The sequence below is a fragment of the Alternaria triticimaculans genome, assembly GCF_023758025.1.
Source record: "Alternaria triticimaculans strain BMP 0046 chromosome Unknown scaffold_9, whole genome shotgun sequence".
Lineage (NCBI taxonomy): Eukaryota > Fungi > Ascomycota > Dothideomycetes > Pleosporales > Pleosporaceae > Alternaria > Alternaria triticimaculans.
In genome coordinates, this window is record NW_026055966.1 from 677,272 (window position 1) to 700,704 (window position 23,433).

At 54.2% G+C, this 23,433-nt stretch overlaps 7 protein-coding genes across 7 annotated transcripts; 5 read left to right on the top strand and 2 right to left on the bottom strand.

Moving 5' to 3' along the window:
• Positions 1 to 264: 264 nt before the first annotated feature.
• ALT5 (Type I Iterative PKS) lies at positions 265 to 8,147 on the bottom strand (the record flags this gene model as incomplete). Its single annotated transcript, XM_049367275.1, has 5 exons — positions 265 to 6,790; positions 6,840 to 7,225; positions 7,293 to 7,603; positions 7,655 to 7,902; positions 7,963 to 8,147. 5 exons carry the CDS (start codon positions 8,145 to 8,147, stop codon positions 265 to 267), a joined length of 7,656 nt encoding a protein of 2,551 aa, XP_049221022.1.
• Positions 8,148 to 8,990: 843 nt separating this feature from the next.
• Positions 8,991 to 10,635, bottom strand: ALT4 (FAD-linked oxidoreductase alt4; the record flags this gene model as incomplete). Its single annotated transcript, XM_049367276.1, has 4 exons — positions 8,991 to 9,258; positions 9,314 to 9,711; positions 9,759 to 10,108; positions 10,200 to 10,635. The coding sequence occupies 4 exons, from the start codon at positions 10,633 to 10,635 to the stop codon at positions 8,991 to 8,993; spliced, it is 1,452 nt and encodes a 483-aa protein (XP_049221023.1).
• A 1,058-nt stretch (positions 10,636 to 11,693) lies between these two features.
• On the top strand, positions 11,694 to 13,125 carry ALT3 (Cytochrome P450 monooxygenase alt3; the record flags this gene model as incomplete). Its single annotated transcript, XM_049367277.1, has 3 exons — positions 11,694 to 11,962; positions 12,018 to 12,386; positions 12,444 to 13,125. 3 exons carry the CDS (start codon positions 11,694 to 11,696, stop codon positions 13,123 to 13,125), a joined length of 1,320 nt encoding a protein of 439 aa, XP_049221024.1.
• Positions 13,126 to 13,465: 340 nt separating this feature from the next.
• Positions 13,466 to 15,085, top strand: ALT2 (alanine transaminase alt2; the record flags this gene model as incomplete). Its single annotated transcript, XM_049367278.1, has 1 exon — positions 13,466 to 15,085. One exon carries the CDS (start codon positions 13,466 to 13,468, stop codon positions 15,083 to 15,085), a length of 1,620 nt encoding a protein of 539 aa, XP_049221025.1.
• A 635-nt stretch (positions 15,086 to 15,720) lies between these two features.
• ALT1 (alanine transaminase) lies at positions 15,721 to 17,383 on the top strand (the record flags this gene model as incomplete). Its single annotated transcript, XM_049367279.1, has 4 exons — positions 15,721 to 15,756; positions 15,812 to 16,933; positions 16,992 to 17,164; positions 17,227 to 17,383. 4 exons carry the CDS (start codon positions 15,721 to 15,723, stop codon positions 17,381 to 17,383), a joined length of 1,488 nt encoding a protein of 495 aa, XP_049221026.1.
• Positions 17,384 to 18,048: 665 nt separating this feature from the next.
• On the top strand, positions 18,049 to 19,000 carry J4E78_006670 (uncharacterized protein; the record flags this gene model as incomplete). Its single annotated transcript, XM_049367280.1, has 2 exons — positions 18,049 to 18,124; positions 18,195 to 19,000. The coding sequence occupies 2 exons, from the start codon at positions 18,049 to 18,051 to the stop codon at positions 18,998 to 19,000; spliced, it is 882 nt and encodes a 293-aa protein (XP_049221027.1).
• A 1,130-nt stretch (positions 19,001 to 20,130) lies between these two features.
• On the top strand, positions 20,131 to 22,383 carry J4E78_006671 (uncharacterized protein; the record flags this gene model as incomplete). Its single annotated transcript, XM_049367281.1, has 5 exons — positions 20,131 to 20,371; positions 20,428 to 20,537; positions 20,594 to 20,944; positions 20,994 to 21,781; positions 21,846 to 22,383. The coding sequence occupies 5 exons, from the start codon at positions 20,131 to 20,133 to the stop codon at positions 22,381 to 22,383; spliced, it is 2,028 nt and encodes a 675-aa protein (XP_049221028.1).
• Positions 22,384 to 23,433: the final 1,050 nt, after the last annotated feature.

Genomic DNA, 23,433 nt, shown 5'->3' on the forward strand with positions numbered 1-23,433 from the left:
TCTTGTATTGAACGATCAGGCATCATCGTAGCTCACACATCAATCAAGCTCGAATCCGCGGCCCAGCGTTGGCGACGACCAAACGGTGCAACGAGTCGATGACGTTATGATCAGCTACTGGCCAATCAGAAGATGTGGCTAAGCCGCTTGCGTGGCTGCTTCGTCGTTCCTTCTCAGCAAGCATCACGAACAACATCTGAGCAAGGGCGAAGATAGACATAGCGGGAAGCAAATACTATTGGAACTACCCAGGTACACACAGCTTCAAGCCTGCGCAAGGAGCAGCTTACTCTTCTCTGCCAAGCTTTGTGCCAGCTGTGTCATCGGGATGTTCTGCAGAACATCGAACACGGAGCACTCTACCAACATCTCACGCGCGACCCAATTCCTTACCTCAACAGCGACCAGACTATCAACACCATACGCGCTCAGCGGCCTGCCAGCATCGATATCGGCCTCGGGTATCATCATCAGGCTCGCAAGACGCTGCACGATGGCGGCCGTGATGAGCTGCACGGCCTCTTCGTTCGCCGTGCCGCATCGTGTCAACTCCTCTCGCAACGAGATGGTCTGTCCAGCCTTCGCCGAGGAGCCAGCTGCAACGTTGCGCAGTGCAGAAAATCGCGCGTCGGTCATCCAGTACCACGCGTCGTCGTGCTCATTGAAAGGCAGACCGCACATGACTTGCCCAGGGTGCTGAGAGGGGCCCTCGATGGCGGTCGCTAGAAGACCATGAAGATCCGAGGTATGCATGACCTTGAGCCCCATGGCCTTGACGTGGTCGACATACTCGTCATGTTCAGCCACGAAACCTACCGACAGAAGATAGCCGATGTCGATGGTCATCGCCGGTAGGCCCTGGTTGCGCCGGAATGCAGCAAATTCGTCTTGGAAGTTGTTGCCGCAGCCGTAATTGCCCTGTCCACGATGGCCCATCACACCGGCTAGCGAAGATAGCATAACGAAGAAGTCCATATCGCGTGGCAGCAGCTCGTGCAGGTTCCAGGTGCCGTGGACTTTGGGACCGACCGTCGTACGCACATGGTCAGCCGTCATCTTGTCGAAGAGGCAGTCTTGTAGGACCATGGCGCCAGTCGCACAGCCCTTGACAGGTGGCAAACCCTTAGCTTTCAGGTCATCCAAGACTGCTTGCAGAGCGGTCTTGTTACCAACGTCGCAGTCATACGCCAGCGGCGTAACGCTGTACGTCTTCTGCAGTTGCGCAGCGAATGCTTTGTTGTCTGTGCCGCTGGCTGCAGACCGAGAGAGGAACACCAGGTACTTCGCGCCCTTCTCTGCCAACCAACGCGCAATCTCACGCGTGATACCACCAAGTCCGGCAATCACGTACGTCGCGTCAGACTGGACACGTACGCGTGGAATTCGAGGTACGGCACGGACCAAGTCTGCATCGTCAACGCGAACGACCACCTTGCCCATGTGCTTTCCTGCCTGCATATGGCGGAAGGCCTTCTCGACTTCGGCCATGGTAAAGATCTGGAGTGGCGCAATGGGCTTGATCGCCCCCTCATGGATCATCTTCGCCGTGTCATGCCAGAGCGCTACTGCTCGCGGTGTCGGATTGTTCTCGAAGTCCAGCAGGTTGACACCGATATAGCTCTTGTTGTCCAACAAGGGCTTCATGTCAAGACCGGTGTTGGCGAAGAGATCCGCCTTTCCGATCTCCAAGAAACGACCGAATTTGGCCAGGCAGTCAGTCCATGATCTACGAAGAGCCTCGCCAGCCAGCGAGTTCAGTACCAGATCCACACCCTTGCCGCCCGTGGCACGGAGCACTCCCTTGACAAAGCTGGTGTCGCGACTGCTGAAGATGTGGTCTTCGGGGATTCCATACTGCTCCATAAGAAGCTGTTTCTTCGCGTCCGCGCCGACCGTAGCGAATATCTCTGCACCCTTGGCTTGCGCGATCATGATAGCGGCTTGTCCGACACCGCCAGCAGCGGCATGAATCAAGATCTTCTCGCCAGAGACAATGCTACCTGCAGTTACTAGCGCGTAGTAGGCTGTGAGGAAGATGAGTGGCATTGAGGCGGCTTCCTCGAAGCTCATGCCAGAGGGAACGGGTATGGCACCCTTGGCTGGGAAGCGGACGTAGGTGGCGAAGGTATCGCAAGATGCAGTCATGACCTTATCGCCGACCTTGATGTCTGTGACAGCTGATCCGACACGAGTGACGATACCTGAGGCGTCAACACCGAGCTTGTTCTCAGCCAGGTTACCCAACGCCACGAGTACATCCTTGAAGTTGAGACCAACGGCCTTGACCTCAATCTCAATCCAATCCTCAGGTAATGGTGTGTGGTACGTCTCGTCTTCTTCCCACTGGAACGTATCGAGAAGTCCAGGCGTCTTGATGGTCAGCTTGAGGGGACGTCCACAGCTCTTGAATGATACCATCTCGGGATCGCCCTTGGCCTCGTACTTGCGCAAAGACGAGTCCACTTCCAACTTTCGCTCAACACGAGGTACGTAGACCATGTCACCACGGGCGGCAAACTCACCCTCGGTGCCGTCACCGCGGATGTGCTCATGAGCGACCTTGAGTGTGTTCTGTGCCGCTCTCTCGAAGTCAATGATCGATGACGCCTCCAGATCGAGACAGGCAAGGCGAACGCCGGCATCCTCGTTGCGAATGGCTCTGGCAAGCCCAACCATCAGACTTTTCATGGGAGATGGCGTGTCAAGAGCACCGCCACCTGTGATCCACAAAGCACCCTGGGATGAGAGAACAACTTCGCGCAACCTGCCCCAGTTGTCATCGGTAAGATTGGCGAGGATAGCGTCATCCCATTCGGCAAGACAGAGACAGTACTTGCCCTCCACATGTGCTTTTGAGATGTCATTCCACTGAGCGATGCTTGTATCATGGCCGGCGGAGGCGAATGTTCTCTGGATGGCAGAGGCAAGCCTACCCGTCGCTTCAGTCTCAGTGGTAATGACCAAGCAAGGAGGCAGGCTAGGACTTGTAGTCTCGGGCTTAGTCGAAATGAGCAGCGATACAGGCTCTTTCGAAGTTTCTCGATCACCGCGGATATCGACATCAACGCCCGAGAATCCAGCCAACTTCAATGCGACATTCCACTCGTCAGCATCCAAGAGTGGACCTCCTTTCCTACCGTCCGCTTCTCCTAGCCACCAGCCAGGCAACGGTCCCATGATGAACCCGGAGAAGATACGCTTGATGGTCACCTCGGACAAGACAAGACGGCCACCTGGCTTCAGCAGCATCTTGCAGTGTGCTAGTGTCTCCTGGATGCTCTTCGTCGCGTGAAGTACGTTGGCGCAAACAATGAGGTCGAAGGACTCAGGACTGAACCCCTGCTCCGTAGGTGGATTCTCGATGTTGAGCGTGCCGAACTGCATGATGGATGCATCCTTGTCGAATCGGTCTGCCGCCTTAGCAAGGAAACCAGGAGAGATGTCTGTGAAGTAATACTGAGCGGCCTTGGAGCTGCCATCGGGGTTGCGCAGACGTTCCAAAACATGGTATGTAGTACCACCCGTTCCGGCGCCGATCTCCAAGATGCGTAGTCCAGGTTGCTTGTCAGCAATCAGACCTACGTACTCTGCCACATTGGTGTTGAAACTCGTGCCGAAAGCGCCACGGTAGAAGGAGTAAAGAAGATCACCCTCCGTCATGCATTGCAGAGCTTCGACCTCACGCGTAAAGATGCGAGAAAGGTTTTGTCCGATGCGGTCCACCATCTGCACCGTGATATCGCCGCTCTCCGACTTGATGATGCGTTGCCTGGCTCTTTGCATCTCGCCCTCGACGTCCGCAGGCAGCGGAGGGAATTGCTTGATGGTGTCATGCATCCACTCGACGTAGGACTTCCAGAAGCCGTCCTGCGGAACATGTGCCTTGCCTGCTTCGCTCTGGAACCAGTCAAGGCAGCGATAGATGTAAACAAGGCAGACGAATTCGAGCAGATCAAGTACTGAATCGTCGTCTCTACTCTTCAACGTGCGCTTGTAGACGAGTTCTTTGATCTGAGACGGCGACAAGAGATCAGCATCCACATGCCAGTTTTGCGCAAAACAAGACGCACGCGTCTCAAGCTGTTTCGAAGCATTGTCTGTCGCGCCCACGGATGCTAGTACAACGCCTTCCATGATGACGACTGGATCGGTCATGGTTGCCTCGGACATCGTGATGCTGGAAGTCCACGTGGTGTAGCTCAGCTTCTTTGCGGAGGAGCAGCCATGTAGCTCCGAACCAGCGGTCTTTGGTATAGCGGCGGATACGAATATGCGATCGAAGGACCTAGGGACGACCGCCTCGTTGAGAGCTTGCTCATCTCCTGAGATACTGGGAAAGACGAGATGCAGGACCGAGTCAAGCGTGGCAGGGTGAACGATATACGGGTATTCGAAGCCCTTGGGCATTACTGCCTTGGTATCAGGTACCTTGATGATGCCATAGCTGGAGCTAGGACCAGCATACAGCTCAGTCATGTTGCGGAAGGTCGGTCCGTATTGCATGCCGATCGTCTCGACTGTGTCGTATAAGAAGCTTCGTGCCGGCTTCTGACAGACATCCCTAGCCCTAGAAAGAGACGACATGTAGCGCTCGTTCTCAAGCGCCAGCTCACGCTCCATCGAAGGAGAGAAGGCTTTGAAGACGACGGAGACGAGGCCACGAGCGTGAGCACTCCAAGAGCTCATCTCCTCGCTCCAGGAAGAGACAACAAACTCGTAAAGCGTGGACGACGGCGCAGCTCGTGTTCCAGTACGACGATTGTGTAGCTGTGTCATGACTTCAATACCCTTCTCCGTATCAGGTACGCGAAGCGCAGTGTCGATGCTAACGTCGCGCAATTCGAAACCATACACTTCGTCGGCATTGGTCTCCTGGGCCAGTTGGTGCGCCGCTTCAATAGCCATGACAAGCATACCCGCGCCTGGATACAGAATGTCGCCCTGAACTTTGTGCTCACGAATCCATGGGTTCTCGTTGCACCGCAGGAAGTTGCGCCATGTGTGCTCTGGCGTTCCAGTAAGGCGATAGCCGACAAGGTCGGTACGTGGCGACTTGCGAAGGCGGTGTTGCCGGCTGAGGTGGGATTCGTCCCAGTACGCCTTGTGGTTCCAGGCGTATGGAGCTAGGTCTACCAACATGCTGGTGTTGTCGGGAGAAACGTCATTGGCTTTGCTCAAATCGACTTTGTATCCATGCGCCCAGAGATGGCCCATGGCTTCCAACATAGTAGCAGCGCCATCGTGGTTGCGGCGAAGCAGATTAGTGTAGGTCGTATCAGCAGCACGGTTCGCACTGGCGAAGATGTCTAGGAGGTAGCTGCGCAAGGCAGAGTGAGGGCCGAGCTCGACGAACAGGTTGGCGAAGGCCTTGCGCGACTTGTTCTCTTGGGGGTGGCTCAGAAGGGAGCGGGTAGCCGCGACAAAGTTGACAGGAGACACGAGGTTATCCACCCAGTAAGAGGGCTTCATCTGTGCAGGATCAACCAAACTTCCCGTTACCGAGGAAAACATGGGAACGGTCGCACTGGAGCCATGTGGGATGCCCTCCAAAGCCCTCTCATATTGTTCGCGAGCTGACTCCATGTGGAACGAATGATATGCGACGTCCATGGGCAGTCGTGTGCACGGTATCTGCGCGTCCTTCAACTGCATCTCCAGCTCACTAATGGCTGAAGCGTCGCCGGTGATGGTGCAGGCTTTGGTGGAGTTGAAGCATCCCACGACTGCTCGACCGCTCTTCAAGCCATTGAGATGATCCTGTACGCTATCGGCACTTGCAGAGACGGCCAACATGCCACCGTTCTTGGACACAGTCTTGCTGACCTGGCCTCTCAACCAAGCAATCTTGACTGCCGCTTCTTGATTGATGAAGCCAGCAGTGTACGCAGCCGCAATTTCGCCGCTAGAGTGGCCGAGAACGGCAACAGGTCTTACGTCGAAACTGCTCAAGAGGTCCACGAGTGCGACCTGAATAGCGGTACAAGCCGGCTGACTGTAGTCAGTCTCACGTAGCTTGGACTCAGCCTCGCTGCGACTAAGCTCTTCACCAAGGCTCCACGGGCAACCGAATGACTTGAGCATGGCCTCCGACCTCTGCATGCTCTCGGCAAAGGCCTTGTACGACGAAAGAACTCTCCCCATTGCATGCCACTGCGCGCCCTGGCCAGTGAAGACAAAGGCAATTCGTGGTATCGCAGAAGTGGAGGAACGGACCACTGGAGCAAGGCTCGCAAGCTTCTCTCGCAGACCGCTGACGCTCGAGGCGACGGCATACGACTTCCAAGGCAACGTGGTCCTCTTGGAGCTCAGCGTGAATGCCAAGTCGTTGAGGAACGAAGGTGCCGTGGATGTCTTCAAGGCCAGATAGTCTTGCAGGCGCTCGGCGTTGCGCTTGACTCCTTCTTGGTCGTTGGAAGACAGGACAAACAACCTCGATGTGGGGTGAAGGTCGCGCAAGATCTCGCTCGACACATCACTTGTGTTGTCGCTGCACTCCCCACTAGTCGTCTCGTCAGCGACAGTGCTTGCAGAGCTGCTAGGACTGTCACTGGGATCAGCAACGCGTACACTGCCCGGGCTGGGAAGTGGTGGCGTCGTCGCATGTCGACCCTTCAATCCATGCCGTGACAGGAAAGATGCTGCATCCTCAAGAATGACATGCGCGTTCGCACCGCCAAAACCGAAGCTGTTGACGCTTGCGCGGCGGGGGCCGCTGTGTGGCCATGGCGTCAGTTTGGAAGCTATCTTGACGTTCTCCGGCAAATCAATGTCGGGATTGAGATTCTCGAACCTGGAGGATATCAGTATATGCAGTCTGGGAAGTTCAGCGATTTACTAACCAGAGATTCGGCAGTATCATGCCTCGCTCAACAGTCAACGCAGCCTTGATGATACCCGCTACACCAGCTGCGCCTTCGAGATGACCAATGTTCGTCTTGACTGATCCGACGTATAGATCCGACGACCGGCCATCGACTGATCCAATGGTCTTGAGGATAGCGCGGGCCTCAAGTGGATCCCCAGCTTGTGTACCCGTTCCGTGCGCTTCGACATATCCCGTCTCTGCTGGATCCACACCAGCCTGCCGGTATGCGGTCCGGATCAGTTCTTGTTGCGCCTCGCTGTTTGGCAACGAGATGCCTGGTGTGCGACCATCTTCGTTAGCGGCCGTGGCCAGCACGACTGCTCGGATGTTGTCGCCGTCGCGGATCGCTGCGTCTAGAGGCTACACACCGCCACTCGTCAGTCAAATTTCTCACACCGAAACCGCGATGGAAGCGCTCAGTACACACCTTCAAGATCGTAACGCCGAATCCTTCTCCACGGGCGAAACCATTCGCGTCTGCATCCCACATCTTGCTCTTGCCTTCCGGCGACAGAATCTTGGCAGCGCCTAGGAGGATAGACATGTCCGGTCCGAACATCAGGTTGGCACCACCAACCACGCTCATCTCGGCCTCGCCTGTGCGGATACTTTGGCAGGCTAGATGAAAGGCTGTTAAACTTGATGAACAGGCCGTGTCGACTGTCAATGAAGGCCCCCGCAGATTGTAGAACCACGACAGTCTGTTGGAGGCTAAGGATGCTGACATGCCAGTCGCGTCTGCAGAGAAGGCTTAGCTTGAACCAACATCATATGGACTGGATCACTTACGGTATATTGAAGGCCCTTCGTTATCACGGGCTTGCAGGTTGGGAAAGTCTGCTGTGAAGGTTCCGATATAGCAGGATGTTTGTGTGCCTGAGACTTGATCTAAGGTCAAACCGGCGTTCTCGAAGCCCTCATACGTGGCTTCCAGTAGGATGCGATGTGTCGGATCCATGGCCTTCGCTTCCTTCGGCGTGATGCTGAAGAAGGGAGCATCGAACACCTTGAAGTCTTGTTCCAGGAAGTGCGCATGTCTGTCGCAAGAGTACATCAGTATGGTCAACAACGTACGTACGGCAAGAGGTTGAGCCTACCTTTGTTGGATGCTACCCAGCCGCTCTGGGTCGGGATGGTAGAAAGCGTCGACGTTGTAACGGTCTTTGGGGATCTCGGTGCGTGCGCTGCGACCTTCTACGAGCATACGGTAGAAGGCTTCGGGGTCGCGAGCATCGCCTGGACCCCGGAAAGAGATACCGATTATGGCGATTGGCTTGTTCATTGTGACAGCTCGAAGAGGAGGAAGGGGTATGAGAAGTAGTACAAAGCTGTGTGATGTGGTCAATGTGAGGAGAGCGATCGTAAAAGCCTGCTGTGAAGGCTACAGGTACATATCATCTTCAGGGTCTCATGAGACTCTCATCTACTAATGCTACAGGTTTCGCGTCGCAATGGCCCGATCACCGTTCTCAAGCCCACGTATCCGGACTGGAATTGGGAAGGAGCGATATGAAGCCGCTCAAACATCTCGATCAAACCATCCAATACCGCTGTGTTGTTCGAGCACGCAGCCTGTTGTTACCCCGATACAGGTGAACGTGTTCGACTATCTTCCCAAGATCTGAAGGCGACCAGGGTAACCGAAGCCACGACTCAGGTGTGTCTCCACCACTCTAAACAAGACTCCCCAAGACTTTTTCGACCCACTGAAGGCCCTTTTAACCGGAGAATTATTAGCTTCGGCCTCAGATGTTTCCCCAGATCGTACTGCTGTTGTCCTCGCTTCGAAGTCCAGCGTGGGTCACGATGCGCCAGAGTACCCACTCCCTACTGCGCCCGCGATTTGGCCAGATTTCGAGGTTCTAGCAACATCTATAGGCCACTCTTCATACCCACGTGTACGCACGTGGCCTCTCACTGTTCAGCAGGGCGTTGGTATCGTATCTGCTAAGCTATCGAATTCTCAAAACGCTTAGAGGTACATCAAGGGTGCCACCGCCAAGTCCAAAGGCCCGCGCGTAAGTGCAGGCAGGATCATGTTGCTTAATACGGTATTTCATCAAACAACATCATTGGTAAGCTATCTCGGCGTTGGATGCTGCTCCAAAGATCTACAGTAGATACCTCATGACTCAACGAGTGGTTGGTACCATCGAAACGCATTGTCAGGGTCATATCTCTGCTTCAGAAGCCGTAGCGTCTCCAATCTCCACGGCTCGTAGCCGTACAGTGCTTCAGGCGGGTCCTTCAAGGTCGCCGTGCCATTACCATAGCTCACATACTGCTGCAAACGGCCGTATCCGGACGTCTCGACGAAGCGTTGCTTCCAGTAGTTGAGATGGTCCTCGAAAACCTTGCGGTCTTCCAGTCGCTTTGGTGTCGCATTCAGCATACTACATCCCATACGTTAGAACTTGCTTCGCATAAGAACCAATGTGGTACACTCACAGGAAATGATTCGAACCTCCGCGCCACGGAAAGGCTGTCGCATCGTTCGGGATCTCGCGAACACGCTGGTCAGGCAGGCATTCAAACATGGCACTGAACCAGCCGCGGTCCTCCCACTCCTCACTCATAGCTTTGACACTCTCAAAGAACTCGCGTGTCGTCTTGAGGTCGAACTTGTCGACGCAGGCGGCGCCCATCATCTTATAGGGGCCTCGGAGCCAGACTTCGGGATTGCAAAAGAGCTTGTTTATCTCTTTGTAGGTAGTGAACGGTAGCTCTGGCCATGACACGGACTTCCGCCCGGTGATCAAGACTGGGTCCAGGGACTCGAAGCGCTGCACATAGGGGTCTGCACCCGCAGCTGGACCAGACCAGACTAAGTTGACGAGAATGATGTGCTGGGCCTTGTTAGCAGTGTGGATGCCTTACTCGTTAAGCGACCTACCTTGCGACCGCTGCTCTGGCGCAACCATAGGACGAAGATTGCCAAGTCCGCGGGCATAGTCTCGTAGACGCTATTCAGCGTCTCAAACACCGCATCGCACTGATCCAATGTATACTCCAGATCCCAAGTATGGTGAATACCTCCGTGCGGCTGCGGATAGACTTGGAACGTGACCTCGACTGCAATACCAAAGTTATGACCTGCGCCACGAATGGCCCAAAATAGATCCGGATGCGAGTCCTGAGATGCAACAACCACACTTCCGTCGGCGAGTACGAGCTTACAAGAGACCATGTTGTCGTTCAGAAAGCCATATTTGCCTTGCAAACGGCCAAGGCCTGCACCAAACGCTACACCAATGACACCAGTCGTAGGACACGATCCCACATCTTCCAGCTTTGTAAGTACTTTGGCTGCCACTGGAGGTTTTGTTACACTTACTGACTTCCATACCCAAATCATGCACGAAGCGCACGAACTCATCAGTGATCGCTCCACCACCGGCGGTAACATGCCGTTTCTCAGCGTCCCATCGCATGTGGTTGAGTGGGCGCATGTTGATGCATATACCGTTCTTAAAATGTCTCATCGTGGTAGTGACTGCATGGTGGCCACCACGTGGTGTGAAGGGAATACCCTTCTCCCGCGCATACTTGACAACTTCGACCACGTCGTTCTCACAACCTGGGTCGACGACAGCGAGGTATGTTGGGCGCTCGTACTGAGTGAATCGAAGGTTACCCTTGTCGAAGCCTGTCTTGTCCTCGTCGAACGGCAGATGGATGCGCGCTTCGCTGGAAAGCTTCTGTTGAAGCTCGGCACGGATTGTCTCTGCCGATGAGGCAAGCACGTCGTCGGAGCCATGTTGGTTATCCATGGTTTTTGGTGATACAGATGTCACCGCGTTGATTGGCGGTACCAAAGAGAGACGTCAAGACCGGAAGAAGATGGTGTTCCGTACCACGAGATGCTCAGCTACCCGCAGACCACCAGCTCGTCATCACAGCCCATCTCTTGGACACATTGACAGGCCAACAACCCAACGATACGCGTGCTGGAAGCTACACAAGAGCAGCTGGCACAGTTCCAGATCAACAGGGGTATAGAAACGCTCCACCTTACACTGTATCACCGTGTAGTAATCACGAGTCATTTTTCTCCGTACCCGTGGTCAAGCTTTCACCATTCATCCCAAACACGTGGCCCAGCTGCACACAATCTTTTGCGCACCGTTGTCAAACCCATGTATCCCGCCAGTATCCACAGTTGCATGCGCACAGCCGACTATCTGCAAGCCATTTCGGAGAGAGGATCGGCCCGACAACCAAGGGCCGAATGAAAGTCCGGGTCACCTGAGCTCACCTTCGTATCTTCACCGCGGAAAACTTCAGTTTCTTCAAACACCAACTGTAGCAGAGCGTGCGTAATGGAGGGGATGCAATTGGCTACTTCTGGTCTGCACCATCGGTCGGCGAGTGCGACGTTTGGCGATAGTAGGGGAATTGGAGGTTTTTGCCAGATGCCGCATGCATCGAACACGTCGGGTTAGATGCCTCCGGCAGTTTGAGCGTTGAACGGGGTGATGAGCTGGAGAAGGCCGAGCTGTTCATCCTCCGGCTTTCGAAGCGCTGGCTCTGAGTTTCGTCACAGTTTGACAACTTTACAATATCATGGCGGCTGCTTTCATATCAGATAGCCTATGGCAACAATTACGCCAAGTGCCATCGCTGACATTGCGAAACATCACGGCCGGTATCTTCGTGCTTGTAAGTCTACGCAAACCCTAATTTGGCTTCTGCATGAGCTCACAAAGATTACCAGATCCTGCTTCATGTCTTCTTCAAGATCGTATACAATCTCTTTCTCAGTCCTCTGGCTGGTTATCCGGGCCCGAAGCTCTGGGCCATCTCTCGTCTACCATGGAATCGCGCAAACATGAAGGGTCGGATCAGCTGGAAGATTCGCGAGCTTCACGACAAATACGGTCCCGTTGTGCGCATCGCTCCTGATGAGCTCTCTTATACGACTTCCGGAGCGTGGAAGAAGATATACGGACAGCGGAACCCTGAGTTCGTGAAGGCTCTTGACGGTAGAGGCATCGCGCCTGCGAGTATAGGTGGCCAACGTAGCTTGATGACTGAGCATCAAGATCGACACTTGAGGTTGAGAAGAGCTATCGATCCGGCTTTTAGTCAGAGAGCGCTGTGAGTCTAATCATCGAAACGCAGGCATGGTATGACAATACTAATCTCATGCCAGGCGCGAACAAGAGAGTTACTTCCAAGACCACTCGGATAACCTCGTCCAAAAGCTGAAGGAACGAAGCAAAGACGGACCCGTCGACATGACTACATGGTACAACCTCGTCGCATTCGATATCGTATCCGACCTGGCTTTCGGCGAACCATCAGGCTGCGTCAACAACCCCGAGCAACCATGGATCCAAGCTATTCTCGCCCGCGCAAAGGCTATCGTCTGGTTCCAGCTTGCCGTGCAGTACGGCTTCATGGGTCTACTCAACTGGATGACGCCAAAATACGTCACCGAGTCAAGGAAGAAGCACATCGCGATGACAGAAGCCAAGTTGAAGGCGCGTGTCGAAGCCAAGAACCCTGGGAAGGATTTCATGTAAGTTCAATCGGCTCATTACCCAGTCGAAACACTACTGACTCAGTGTCTGATCAGGTCTTACATCCTCGAGAACGACGAGAAGCTCAACCACCTTGAACTGGTCATGCTCTCCTCCAACTTCATCGTAGCCGGCAGCGGTACATCGGCAGGCGGCATGTCCGGCCTGACATATCTTCTCCTGCGCAACCCAGACAGACTCGAGAAGCTCAAGCAGGAGATACGCAGCCTGTTCAAAAACCGCGCAGACATGACCCTTCAAGCAGTGACAAGCTGCAAGTACCTGCGCGCCTGCCTCAACGAAGGCATGCGTCTCTACCCACCAACTCCAGGCTCATTGCCACGCTTCGTCCCTGGAAAGGGCGAAATGATCGAGGGCAAATGGGTTCCTGGTGGGTATGCTGTTGCTGTCAATCAGCTGGCAGCCGGACACTCTGAGCGCAACTTCAGGAAGGCACGCGAGTTCCATCCGGAACGCTGGCTAGATGACGCACCCGAAGAGTTCAAGGATGATGACCGTTCATCTGTTCAGCCGTTTTCGTACGGTCAGAGGGCTTGTATCGGACGATCCATGGCTTATGCCGAGATGTCGCTTACGATGGCGAAATTGGTACGGTTCTTTGATTGGGAACTGCATGATCCTGGTAACGACTGGTGGAACAAGCAGGGTACCTACTTGGTGTGGGAGAAGCTGCCTTTGATGGTCAAACTGACGCCGGTGTCTGATCTGGATGGGTAGCGACAGCCGTAGATGGAGCCATGGAGACGTTTCTGATGTATATGCCTTGCGTATAGCGAGTAGATAGCGGGGTATCGAAAATGTAACCGTGATGTGGTCATGATCGCACATGCACTGTAAACGCAATGACTCGCTCCCGATCATTCCCACAAGCAACGCCAAGCGGGCGGTTTCCAGCTCAGGATCCAGAAACTCGACTGGATACCTATCCCCTGCTTAGTGCTATGCACGTGGGTCAAAATTGGTGCGCCAGGATGAATAACTCGGTAGCATACTTAAACTGAGGGTGGCGCACTGTTAGATCAACGCAGCTTCGAACATAGAAGCACCCACATAAGTCATGCAAACTCACCTCTTCATACTAGGAGCTGGCTTCCTCCTCCTAATCCACATAGCCAATATTTTCCTCATCAAGCCCCTCCGCAACTACCTCAAAAGCCGTCAACTAGGATGTGGTCCCGTCCCCGTCGAGCCTTACCACCTCCCCTTCGGCATCGACACCATCCGCCGCAGTCTCCTCGCCGACCGCGAGCAACGCACTCCCGATTTCGTATTCTCGCGCTTCATGGCCATGAACCGGTACACATGGGCCATATCCCTGCTCGGCACCACCAACCTCATCACCGCCGAGCCACGCAACATCCAAGCCCTACTCGCCACGCAATTCGACGACTTCATCATGGGCACAGCTCGACGCACGAATTTGAAACGGGCGCTTGGACGCAGTATCTTTGCTGTTGATGGGGTGGCTTGGCATCGGGCGAGGGAGACCATGCGGCCGCTGTTTAGTAGGGAGAATGTGAGTCGGCTGGAGGTGTTGGAGGGGCATGTGAGGAGTTTGTTACGAGTTATTGAGGGGAAAGAAGGGGAGTTGAGGGTTGATGAGGAAGGGAGGGCGTGGTCGGCGCCGGTCAGTTTAGCGGCCTTGTTACCGAAGTTGACGATGGATTCGGCGACGGAGTTCTTTCTCGGGATGAGCACGAGGTCGCTCGATAAGTTGCTTGAGGAGCAGCGACAAGAGAAGGAAGGCGACAAGAATCATGAAGAAGACAGCTTCGACCACGCATTCGAGCGTATGTTGACCATCCTCGGAACCAGAATGCGTCTTCGTAGCTTCTACTGGCTCTACGGCAACACCGAACTGAACAAATGCATCAACATCCTTCACGCCTTCGTTGACCGCGCCATCGACGCCGCAGATCAAGCGAGAAAACAAGGTTCTTCGTCGCTCCGCTACGACTTCCTCGAAACACTACGATCGCGCTGTTCCGACCGCGCTGAAGTCCGCGAGCAAGTTCTCGGTCTGCTAGCTGCAGGTCGAGACACGACAGCATCACTCACATCATGGGTTTTCTACTGCTTAGTGCGGAACCCACGGGTATACAACAAGCTGCGAGAAATCATTCTCGCAGAGTTTGGATCTTACTTGAGTACTACGCCTGGACAGAGTATAACATTCGAGAAACTCAAGAGCTGCACTTATCTACAACATATTCTAAACGAAACCCTCCGCCTTCACTCCGTCGTCCCCTTCAACTCCCGTTGCGCCATCCGCGACACTACCCTACCCACCGGCGGCGGCCCCTCAGGTACCCTCCCCATCTTCGTCCCCGCAGGCACAGAAGTAAACTTCAGCACGCACGTCCTGCATCGCCGGAAAGATCTCTGGGGCGAAGACGCCGATGAGTTCGTGCCTGAACGCTGGGAGAAGAGGAGACCGGGGTCAACGTGGCAGTACGTCCCGTTCAACGGGGGGCCGCGCATTTGCATTGGGCAGCAATTTGCGCTTACTGAGGCGGGGTATTTGATTGTGAGGATGGTGCAGAGATTCGATCTCATTGAGGGGTTGGATGTGGATTTGGAGAGGGATTGGCATAACTTCACCGTAGTGTGCAGCCCGGGCAGTCCGGTGAAGAGGGAAGAGGCGGTGCTGTGTAGATTGAGGGTTGCTATTGAGTAGATGTTGGTGGTTCTAGAAATTTTGTTAGTGATGTGGCGTTCTAGTTGGTTGACTCAACTGTGGCTCAATTCTTCGATGGTGGTGGCAGTGTGAGTCTAGTCACGTGCCGACCTCTCTCAACTTCCAAGGTTTGAAACCCAACGCGCATGACAGAATGTACGCTGAGCCCTCGTTCTTTCCTCTTCCATCAAAGCCGCCCTCGTCACGATGCCATGCAGGTCCCGAGTCATTACCATAGCCAACGGCGACTAGGCGTCACTAACGAGGCCGGACCGAATGCGGGATCGAAGTATTAGTATCGCCGAGAGCAGGTGCCGCGTGGGGTTACAATATCGAGGACTACCAGTGGAGTCGCATTCGAGATCAGACGCTCACGGTAAGTCGATCAGCCACGTGGGTATGCATTTTCTCCCATTGGCTCGTCGACTGCTGCATCTACGACGATGGCAACGACACCAGAACTATCCTACGTACGAAGTAGAACCAGCAATCGAGGTGGGAGTGATTGGCTCGCTTTACTTACGAGAAAGAAGATATCTGTCTATGCCACTACCACGAACCTGTGGCCATGAAGCTCATCTCTTGAGTACTGGGCAGAAGAAGCAGAACGAGCGAACACCAAGCTGAACGCCGAGATGTTGTCCATGATAGTTCTCTTCATCTTCACCAGTGTACGTCAACACCTCCTACACCATCAGGAACCTCCAACATCCTAACCGCGCACAGCCAATACTCTACTTCTTCCTTCGCTCCCTCTACTACCTCACCCTCCACCCTCTCTCACGCTTCCCAGGCCCCAAACTCTGGGCCATCTCCCGCCTCCCCTGGCACTATGTCAACCTCCGCGGCGACCTCGCATGGCGCATCCGCGACATGCACATCTACTACAACAGCCCCGTGATACGCATCGCACCCGACGAGCTATCCTACACCAGCAGCACAGCCTTGAAGAAGATCGACGGCTCACCCCCACCACGCGAATTTCTAAAGTGTCTGGATGGCCGTGGAATCGCTCCTGCGGTCGTGAACGGTCGTCGTAGTATCGTTACCGAGACGCCTGAGCGCCATGCCGTACTACGGCGTGCGCTTCAGCCAGCGTTTAGTGAACGCGCTTTGCGGGATCAAGAAGATTTCTTTCGGGACCACACTGATCGGCTTGTTGCTCAGTTACGGAAACCGCAATATCATGCTGTAGAGCAGAATATCCTCCGTTGGTTCAGCCTGTTGAGTTTCGACATCATGAGCGACCTGGCCTTTGGACAACCAGCCGGCTGTCTCGACCGCGCCGATGAGCCCTGGCTTGACGTTATTGGGTCGCGCGTCAAAAGCATTGTTTGGTATCAACTCGCTACGTACTACCATATCGAGTGGATACTCAAATGGACGGCACCCAAAGCGGCCATGGAGGCGCGGAAGCGGCATCAAACACTCACCCTCCAAAAGGTACAGCGACGGATTGATGAGGAGCGCGCTGGCACCCGAAAAGGGAAGAGACGGGATTTCATGAGCTACATCCTTGGTAACGAGAGTGAGAATTTGAGTAACATGGATCTTTTTGGTATGGCGAGCGCGTTGATTGTGGCGGGCAGTAACACGACTACCTATACGATGAGCGCATTTGTATTCTTCGTTTGTGGGCATTCGGACGCTTATAAGAAGGTCATTGCCGAGGTGCGGGGTAGGTTTGCGAGCGAAGAGGAGATTACCATGGTTGCTGCTGGTGAGCTGGTTTACTTGAAGGCCTGCATCGAGGAGTCGATGCGTGTATCGCCGCCTACGCCATCAGCTTTGCCGCGCTGGGTTCCAGAGGGTGGAGAGGAGATAGATGGAAAATGGGTACCGGGAGGTGTAAGTATTTGTTCGCGTCTCGGCCGTGGCGAGTTTGTACTGACTAGTCGACCAACAGACAGCTGTAGGCGTGCACAATCTCTCAGCCTGTCACGCTCCATGGAACTGGCATCGGCCTCTTGACTTTATCCCAGAGAGGTGGCTGCAGACGAAAGATGGGGAGTTTGCTCGTGATGACCGAGGTGCATCTCGTCCTTTCTCCTATGGTAGACATGATTGCATTGGACAAACGTAAGATCTCTCTTTCCCTTTTCGGTATCGGTGGAACGATTGCTGACTTCATGGTTTTCCAGTATGGCTATGAATGAGATGAGACTGGCTTTGGCTAAGCTCTTCTGGAACTTTGACATCTCTCTCAGCCCAAACAGTGAGAAGTGGTGGATCACACAAAAGTCGTATTTGGTCTGGGAGAAGAAGCCGCTCATGGTCTCCATCAGGCCGAAGCGGTAGTCAGAACTTGATTGAGCATCTGTTGTATCAGCACGTAAATCTATAAGGCTATGCATACCGGCAGCGTCAGAACAGTGTACAGAACGCTTGCGTAGGCCTCATGACGGCCAAGTACGCCCTGTACGGTGAATACGGTGAATACGGTGAATACGGTGAATACGGGTGATGATGTGTGTGCGTGTATCAGATCCGGATATCGTTGATTTACCTCATGTGATTCGACAGCAGAAAGCCTGTCTTTTCGATAACATTCTTACCAAGCCAGGATGTTGGTTGCGCGTGTTCCGTTGTACTCTTGGAGTGTAGACCAATTATGCGCGATGCGTTTGCAGTGGCACTTTACTCGGCCCGTTACACTTCGGCCCGAGCGTGTTGGAACTAGGATGGGGTCTACCGGTAGATCGTATTGATAGCAGTGGGCGCTCTTCGGCGCTCACATTTGAGTTAGACAGCGGCAAGTAAGATGACCACTCCTTTGACCACGTGGTAGGCGGTCCAGTAGATGAGTATGGAATGTTTACCACGGTCCACGGTGGGCAGCAAGTTGGGATAGTCACCTCTCTGCCGAGCTTACAATGGTCAAGAAATATCACCTTCTGTCCCACTCCCAACCATCTTCACTCGTCGGCCATTCTGCGTGATTGAGACCAGCTTTGGTCTAAGCCATGGCAACACCAACCTCCATTGCCGACCGCCCAAAGCGAGAGCTGAAGGTGCTTTCATTGGGGATGACGCGTACTGGTGGGTTCCTCCAACGTTTGCTTTTGCTATTGTTACAGCCGTCGGGAGAAGCTGACTGAAGCGAGGGTAGGGTCGGCCTCCATTACTCAAGCTCTCGAGATTCTCGGATATCAAGGCGTGCACCACGGCATCCAGGCCATTAGTTCCCCAATTGAGTGGGAGTTCTTCAGCAAAGCATGCGATGCCTTTTACCCTTCGCTGCCGACCTATACAGGCGCACCTTTCACACGCGCCGATTGGGACGTTATCTTTGGGCCTTATGAGGCCGTCACCGACATGAGCTCGTTCTTCGCGACGCAGCTCATAGAAGCCTATCCCGAGGCGAAGCTAATCTTGGTGGAACGTGATATCGACGAGTGGTACGACAGTATGGAGGCGGCCATCTTCAGCACGACATGGGGGCTTCGCGCTGATCTCGTGATCAACGTACTGGGACCACTGTACGGTCTCAATGGCGGCAAGACGATTCGCAAGATCATGCTGGGCTTCTATGGCGTGCGTAATGTGCATGAGATGCGGCGGGTTGCCAAGGATCGATATAGGAAACACTATGCAGAAATCCGTGCTGCGGTGCCTGCCGAGCGCTTGCTCGAGTTCCGCTTGGAGGATGGCTGGAAGCCGCTATGCGAGTTCCTCGAGAAAGAGGTGCCAGAGGAGCCATTCCCTGTCAAGAACAAGAGAGACGAGCATGTGAAGCGGGTAAGGCAGAAACAGGACATGTTTTTCAGACACGTTGCGACAAGGTTTGCCAAGAAGGCGATACCCTCCGCCCTGGGTGTCGGCGTTCTCGGTCTGGCTGTGTGGAAGAGCAGGTCTGGTGCGCGGTGGGCTGAGATACTGAGTACTTTCAGGGAGACTTTGGCAAAGGCCTGGTGACGAGTTCCGATGGTTGTGTCGGCGAAGCGGCTGATCGGCAGAGTGGGACAGGGGAACGGTCGCGAAGGTTCTCTTGAGCAAATCTCAAGCTATTCCGGAATGGAGCATCAAACAACGCACTATGGTGTTTTTCGCACTTCTTGCTTTCAAAGAGGCCAGTTTTACCTACAGGCGAGTCCTTTCACATGTGCAAGTATGGTGATTGGTTGTGCACGGTGGGCAGGGTGCTTTGATCCGTCCTTCTGCTAGGCAGCTATGAAGATTTGAAGCAGCGTGTTCACACCCGTGGCAAAAAGATTGAGGAAACGTTGCATATCGACCAAGGAGTCATCGAGGTGAATGGTGTTGGCGGTGCGGTGGAGCCGGTGTCTCGTGTAGATCGGTCTGCCTAGCGACTGGAAGACCACCGGAAGGACACCTGGAACTTGGGACAGACAACGAGGGCCGTGTCCGAGATTACCGACGCAGCGACTCAGACTGGCTGGGGTTCGCGCATGGAGGAAACGGCGATTTTGCAATTCAGATGGATTGATTCGCGACTTGGACGTTGAGATGGTAGAGCACCGAGGTTTGTAGATGTTCGCGTTCGCTTAGATGGAGGGGTAAATTGGCCTAGAGGCACGATAGCAGATAACGACGGAGCTGCGACTTCCCCATCATCGTCTGCACAAGAAGCTACTGTGGCCTATAGGTCTGCATAGCGCGGAGTCACACCTGCTACACGGGCGCAGTGAAACCACAGTGCTAGCGAACTACACGTGTCCTGTAGCCAGCTGCGTCAAACGCAGGTGAAATTGAGGCTGATGCGGGCGGTTGGGGCAAAGTGAACGGGCCATGGGCGAGGTGCGCGCTAGACCGTTTGCGGAGCAAGATCCTCGAGATCGCAAGGTGTTCTTTCGAAATACTTCCACGACGTGTCCATATAACAGTAGCCGCCCACCGCTACTTGCCCTCCCTCCTCCACTCACCTTGCAACTGCAACCACCGCAACTCGCCTTTTGTTTCTTTCCCAGCGATACCCGGAGAGCCCCGTCTACTCCACACATTGCGAGCTCCCAGAGAGTTACGCCCGCACTTGCACCTGGCATCTAGGCCATACCCCCAGTCTTGACGACTACACACACATCACAATGGCACGAAGCTCGCGGGGCGCCAACCAGCGCTCAACATGGTCCATTGCCTTCTACCTCCTCCTCGTCCTTGTCGGCGGTCTGATGCTGGCTAAGACAGCACACGCCCAGGACCAGGAGCCCATCAAGGAGGACGCCAATGGTGTCTCCGGCCCCGTCATCGGTATCGATCTGGGAACCACCTACTCTTGTGTCGGTATCATGAAGAACGGCAAGGTTGAGATCATCACCAACGACCAGGGTAAGTCTGCGTGCTCGACCATCTCACACACCCAAACTGACATGTGTCCTCTCCAGGTAACCGTATCACACCTTCTTGGGTAGCCTTCACCGATGACGAGCGTCTTGTCGGAGACGCCGCCAAGAACCAGTTCGCCTCCAACCCCGAACGCACCATCTTCGATATCGTACGTACACTCCCGTATACCCTTGTTGCAAGGCTGGCATACTGACTGTGGAGCAGAAACGTCTCATCGGTCTCAAGTACAAGGAGAAGTCTGTTCAGAATGACATCAAGCACTTCCCCTTCAAGGTCGTCAACAAGAGCGGTCAACCCAAGGTTTCCGTTGCGGTTCACGGCGAGGAGAAGACCTTCACCCCCGAGGAGGTCTCCGCCATGGTTCTGGGCAAGATGAAGGAGGTGGCCGAGAGCTACCTTGGCGAGCCTGTCAAGAACGCCGTCGTTACCGTTCCCGCCTACTTCAACGACGCTCAGCGTGCCGCCACCAAGGACGCCGGAACTATCGCTGGTCTCAATGTTCTCCGTGTTGTGAACGAGCCCACCGCTGCCGCTCTGGCTTACGGCCTCGACAAGGTAAGACATCAGCATCCTCCGTTGGAGCAACTCAGCTAACGCACCACAGACCGACCAGAAGGAACGCCAGGTTCTCGTCTACGATCTCGGTGGTGGTACTTTCGATGTTTCCATCCTCACTATCGAATCCGGCGTTTTTGAGGTCCTGTCTACCGCTGGTGACACTCATCTCGGTGGTGAAGATTTTGACAACCGTGTCATCAACTACTTCACCAAGAAGTACAACAAGGAGAACGACGTCGACATCACCAAGGACTCCAAGACCATGTCCAAGTTGAAGCGCGAGGTTGAGAAGGCCAAGCGTACTCTCTCTTCCCAGAAGACCACCAAGATCGAGATTGAGTCTTTCTTCAAGGGCAAGGACTTCTCCGAGACCCTCACCCGCGCCAAGTTCGAGGAGCTCAACAACGACCTCTTCAAGAAGACCCTTAAGCCCGTTGAACAGGTTCTCAAGGACGCCAAGATGAAGAAGAGCGAAATCGACGACATTGTTCTCGTTGGAGGTTCCACTCGTATTCCCAAGGTCCAGGCCATGCTTGAGGAGTACTTCGGAAAGAAGGCCCGCAAGGATGTCAACCCCGATGAGGCTGTCGCTTACGGCGCTGCTGTTCAGGGTGGTATTCTCACCGGTGACGCCGCCACCGGCGACGTCGTTCTCATGGATGTCAACCCTCTTACCCTCGGTATTGAAACCACTGGCGGTGTCATGACCACTCTTATCAAGCGTGGTACTATCATCCCCACCAAGAAGAGCCAGATCTTCTCCACCGCCGCCGACAACCAGCCCGTAGTCTTGATCCAGGTATTCGAAGGAGAGCGAGCCATGACAAAGGACAAGTAAGTATCTACCGCGCCATTGCATGTCCACTACAAAGATCGATTTGCTAACCTATGTCTGCAGCAACCAACTTGGAAAGTTCGAGCTTACCAACATCCCTCCCGCGCCCCGTGGTGTTCCCCAGATTGAGGTCACTTTCGAGCTTGATGCCAACGGTATCCTCAAGGTCGGCGCTATCGACAAGGGCACTGGTAAGGGTGAATCCATCACCATCACCAACGACAAGGGCCGTCTCAGCAAGGAAGACATTGAGCGCATGGTTGAGGAGGCTGAGAAGTACGCCGAGGAAGACAAGGCCAACCGCGAGCGCATTGAGTCCCGCAACAAGCTCGAGAACTACGCCTACAGCCTCAAGAACCAGGTCAACGACGACGAGGGTCTTGGTGGCAAGATCGAGGAGGAGGACAAGGAGTCTCTCCTCGAGGCCGTCAAGGAGACTCAGGACTGGCTCGAGAGCAACGCCGCCGAGGCCGCCGCTGAGGACTTTGACGAGCAGTTCCAGAAGCTGTCCGACGTCGCCTACCCCATCACCTCCAAGCTCTACGGCGCTGGCGGCCCCGGTGGTGACGATGAGATGCCCGATGACCACGACGAGTTGTAGATGGTTGACTGTAGAGTCGCCATATATGTTGCATCCTTCATGCCGTATTTTGGTTGCATTGGCACCTATGTATGAGTAGAAAAGCACTTTTCGCGATGGAGATATAGCTTGCTTAGACGCACTCAGATATATGCGCAGTTTGCTTTACCAGTCATGGGCGTATTCACATGGAATGGAATACTTATGAGATCACTTTGTCCTTCCAATGATGCTTGGTGTTGCTTGCAGTCGTGTCGCATGTTGCTGCGTACGTGGTACCAAGGCTATGCCCGACACATACCCTGCTACATCTCGTCACAAGTCTGTGGTCGACGAAAGGTGTGGACTGTACTGTATATCATGCAACTACCAGGCCAAAGACCGGAATGTGCTTCACCGTCATCAGTCGAGCGCGCGCCAAAACGTGTTTGTATGGGAAGTGTCTTTTCGTGGCCTCGTCCCTAGGGGTGGCCAGATGATGATACATAGCGTAGGAACATACACCACCCTAGAACATCTTTACTCATCAAGATCTAACCGTATGTATTCTACAAACTGCGACCCAAAATCTAGCCCGTGTCTTTCTGTTTGACAGCTGCATCTAGAAGGCCCCCTCCTCGTGGCTCTCGTATTGCATGTGCCGCTTTACCCAGCTTAGCCTACCAGGACAAAGGTCCGGCGAGCTGGTGTACCAACGAAACCGAGGTTCTAGAGGAATGTTGAACATTCGATAGTGTCATTGCCATATTCTCGTATCGTTCGTGTACTTGAGTGAGGGGTTTCCCTTCTATGTTTTCTTTTTGCTAACGTGCATCGTGTCTTTGTTGCTCCTTCCTTACTCATAGTCTGCGTGTCGCGTGTGGAAAGAACATGCTCCAGGACTCTGCTGATGATCAAGCCCATCAAATTACTCGATACTTACTCTTCCTTTCTCTTTCGTTGTCACGCGGGGTTCTTTCGTTTGGTGCTGTGGTTGCGCTTTCCCCTTGCGAGCGTTCTTACACTCAACATCTTTCCAAACAGAACGCGGAGCGCCAGAGATGTATTTGGTTCATCTGCCGGGCTTACAGC